The sequence below is a fragment of the Olea europaea genome, unplaced genomic scaffold, assembly GCF_002742605.1.
Source record: "Olea europaea var. sylvestris unplaced genomic scaffold, O_europaea_v1 scaffold2795, whole genome shotgun sequence".
Classification (NCBI taxonomy): Eukaryota; Viridiplantae; Streptophyta; class Magnoliopsida; order Lamiales; family Oleaceae; genus Olea; species Olea europaea.
In genome coordinates, this window is record NW_019246430.1 from 1,851 (window position 1) to 4,940 (window position 3,090).

Here is a 3,090-nt window from a genome sequence, read left to right on the forward strand (position 1 = left end):
AAGAATTTATTTTTTTACCTTGACTGTTTAATATGAAAGTGGAAATGGAGTTCTAACTCCAAAATACAAACGGTTAGGGTCTGATTGTCAATATTTCCATGGAAAATGTACCTTTTCATCAAAATTCATACTTTTGTGCTGTTTGACTGACATTGTTTAAGTAAATAAGAAAAAAATTAAAAATTGTGATGTATTTAATAAATTTTGTGGTGGTAATATAATGACTCGATTATAATTAAGAAATTTTTTTGAATTTGTGCATAATATTATTTTATTAAAACATACTTTTATAAAAATAAGAGAGAGAAAATATATTTTAAAAATAATGAGAACAAACAAGGTTTTTACTGGGATATCTCGTAAATGTTATTCTAAACTAATTTCATATAAGGACTTTTTTTAGTTAATAAATTTAGATTAGATAAAGTTCGGTCACGCGCCACAATTGAGCAAGAGAGCATACCAAACACGAATCTCCTATCCTCCGATTATGCCACGTGGTAAATTTCCTCGTTAATAAGCATTTTTGTAAATTACCCAAACCTAAACAGAACTATCAAAAAAGCAGACATTTTCACATGCGTGTCGGGAAAGGAAGTTGCTCTACCTAATCTCGTGTTCGTCTCTCATTGGTCCACGTTTTTCATGGAATCCCTCTCAACACGTGCCTAGTTTAGATGAAGATAGATACCAAAACGGCCCAAATGGACGGTGAAGATCATTTTGTCAAATTCAAAGTTTCTACGTCACACCAACTGTAATGCATTTACCCTCTGCCCTGACCTGTGTCGGGCAGCTGCCCGTACCACCGACCCCACCGTAACGCCCCAACTATAATTGATCTCTGCTCTGTCTACAAAAAGCTTCATTTTTGAGGTCGTCTCCGGAGATTTTCGTATCCTGTGTTGGTTGATTTTGTTCTCTCCTTTTTCCTCATCAGCTTTTGTTAATCAAGATTTCGTTGATTTTTTCGAATTCTTCGAGGTTTTAATTTGTATACTAAAGGCTTTTTTGAATAATCTTGGGGTTCTTGAGAATAATTTCATGGCGGGTATGTGCTATGGATTAAATGTTGGTGAGACAGAAACAACTGCTCCGGTTGAGCCAAGTTCGAAATCCGCCCGCCGGAGGAGGATGGAAATTCACCAATTTCAATTTGTACCCAACGATGCCGCGGTGGCTCCGCCTCTAGAAAGCGGCAAAAAGAAGCGGCGGACGATGGAGGCTGTTGTTCCGGTTTCTCCTCCCCGGCGGTGCTCGAACGCTGCCGACCAGCCTGAGACCACATCTTTGGATTTATCTGCATCGCCATCGTCGTCTAGGACTGAGGCCGATGTGGTTCTAGAGTGCCCGAAATTTGGCATGACATCTGTTTGCGGCCGTAGAAGAGACATGGAAGATGCTGTGGCAATTCACCCCTCTCTTTGCGGCCACAACCAGAATTTTCCAAGTGGGCTACATTTTTTCGGGCTCTACGATGGCCATGGCTGCTCGCATGTAAATAATCTTTTTATCACTGCTTTGTTCGTAAAGAATTGCCTATGAACTTTTAATTTTGAATAAGTTTGATTTTGGTGATTGTAGGTGGCCACCAAGTGCAAGGATCGGATGCATGAAATAATAAAAGATGAGGTCGAAACTGGGGAGGCCTCTTGGACGGAAATGATGGCCAAGAGTTTCGCCAAAATGGACAAGGAGATAACCGAATGGAGTAGTGCCGCAGCAGGTGTGTCTGCCGCCACTTGCCGCTGCGAACTTCAAACTCCTCAGTGCGACGCAGTCGGCTCCACCGCTGTTGTGGCAGTGGTGTCACCGGACAAGATAATTGTGTCCAACTGCGGCGATTCTCGCGCAGTTCTTTGCCGCAACGGTGTTGTGATTCCACTCTCCACAGATCATAAACCGGACCGACCCGATGAGTTAAATCGGATTCGAGAAGCTGGCGGCCGTGTTATCTTCTGGGACGGACCGAGAGTTCTTGGAGTTCTAGCTATGTCTCGTGCAATTGGTAATTGCTCAAAACACATCATTCATTCTCGAACAATTTTTTCTTCATAGTTATTGGATTCTAACAGATTCTTATTTCTGGGTTTTCTTCAGGCGACAACTACTTAAAGCCGTATGTTATATCAGAGCCGGAGGTGACCATAACTAACCGAACGGCGGACGATGAATGTTTGATTCTGGCCAGTGATGGGCTATGGGATGTAGTGTCAAATGAAACCGCATGTGGGGTGGCGCGTATGTGTCTTCAATCGCGTAAGCTAGCATCGCCCACCAGCTCTCCCGGAAGCGACACCAGTGCCACCTCCGGCGGAGAGAGTTCCGATAAGGCTTGCTCAGATGCCTCAATTTTGTTGACTAAGTTGGCATTAGCGCGAAATAGCTCCGATAACGTTAGCGTTGCGGTGATTGATTTGAGGAGGGAGCATTAAGGAAATCTTTGGGATTTTTATTTTTATTTTTTTTAAATAGCTGCTCTTAAGTGTTAATTAGAATCTTGTACTTTCAATTACTTGATCCTCTCTCGATGCCTTGAAGAGAAGGGAAGAGAGTATTGATATCAAATGATATTCCTAATTGATGTAGATTTTATGTAATATTCTTGTACAAAATGGCAAATAGCCATACATTTCATTTCTAATTTGGATATGAAATTGGATGGTTATGATCTTTACCATTGTATTCAGCTTCATCAACTTGAATATAAATCTTATTTCGGTTTTTCGTTGGATTTAAGAGAAAAAAAAGGAAAATAATCCTTCACGAAGGTGCTAGTCTCTTCTATTTTTGTTTTGATGGTTTTCAATTATATGGATTTTTAAGCAACTATTTCTAATTTGCTGCTATCTTTAAGAACAAAAATTAGACGACTAATGGGTGGTTGTCATCTTTGTTTTTGTTTCGGTATTTTGTTCAGTAAAGTTTTTTAGAGAAGTTAATGTTATATGATTTTATCTAAATATATTTCAGCCACTTTCGAAAACAATTTTAATCGTGTGTGCAGGAACAAAATCGCAAATCGAATTGGAACGGTTGATTTGATATCGTTGTTTCAAGTTCATGTGGACTCGCAGTTTTTTCTATCAA

General features: G+C 40.0%; 1 protein-coding gene across 1 annotated transcript; it reads left to right on the top strand.

The window, feature by feature from the left end:
- Positions 1-859: 859 nt before the first annotated feature.
- Positions 860-2,727, top strand: LOC111383955 (protein phosphatase 2C 37-like). The gene is made up of 3 exons (XM_023008152.1): positions 860-1,497; positions 1,585-2,008; positions 2,101-2,727. The coding sequence occupies exons 1-3, from the start codon at positions 1,045-1,047 to the stop codon at positions 2,433-2,435; spliced, it is 1,212 nt and encodes a 403-aa protein (XP_022863920.1). The 5' UTR covers positions 860-1,044; the 3' UTR covers positions 2,436-2,727.
- The last annotated feature ends 363 nt before the right edge of the window (positions 2,728-3,090 follow it).

Excerpts from the sequence above, each read along its gene's own strand:
- LOC111383955 (XM_023008152.1), top strand. The coding sequence starts at position 1,045 with ATGGCGGGTATGTGCTATGGATTAAATGTTGGTGAGACAGAAACAACT. Across the intron at positions 1,498-1,584 it reads ATGGCCATGGCTGCTCGCAT|GTGGCCACCAAGTGCAAGGA; the intron begins GTAAATAATCTT and ends TGGTGATTGTAG. Across the intron at positions 2,009-2,100 it reads AGCTATGTCTCGTGCAATTG|GCGACAACTACTTAAAGCCG; the intron begins GTAATTGCTCAA and ends GGTTTTCTTCAG.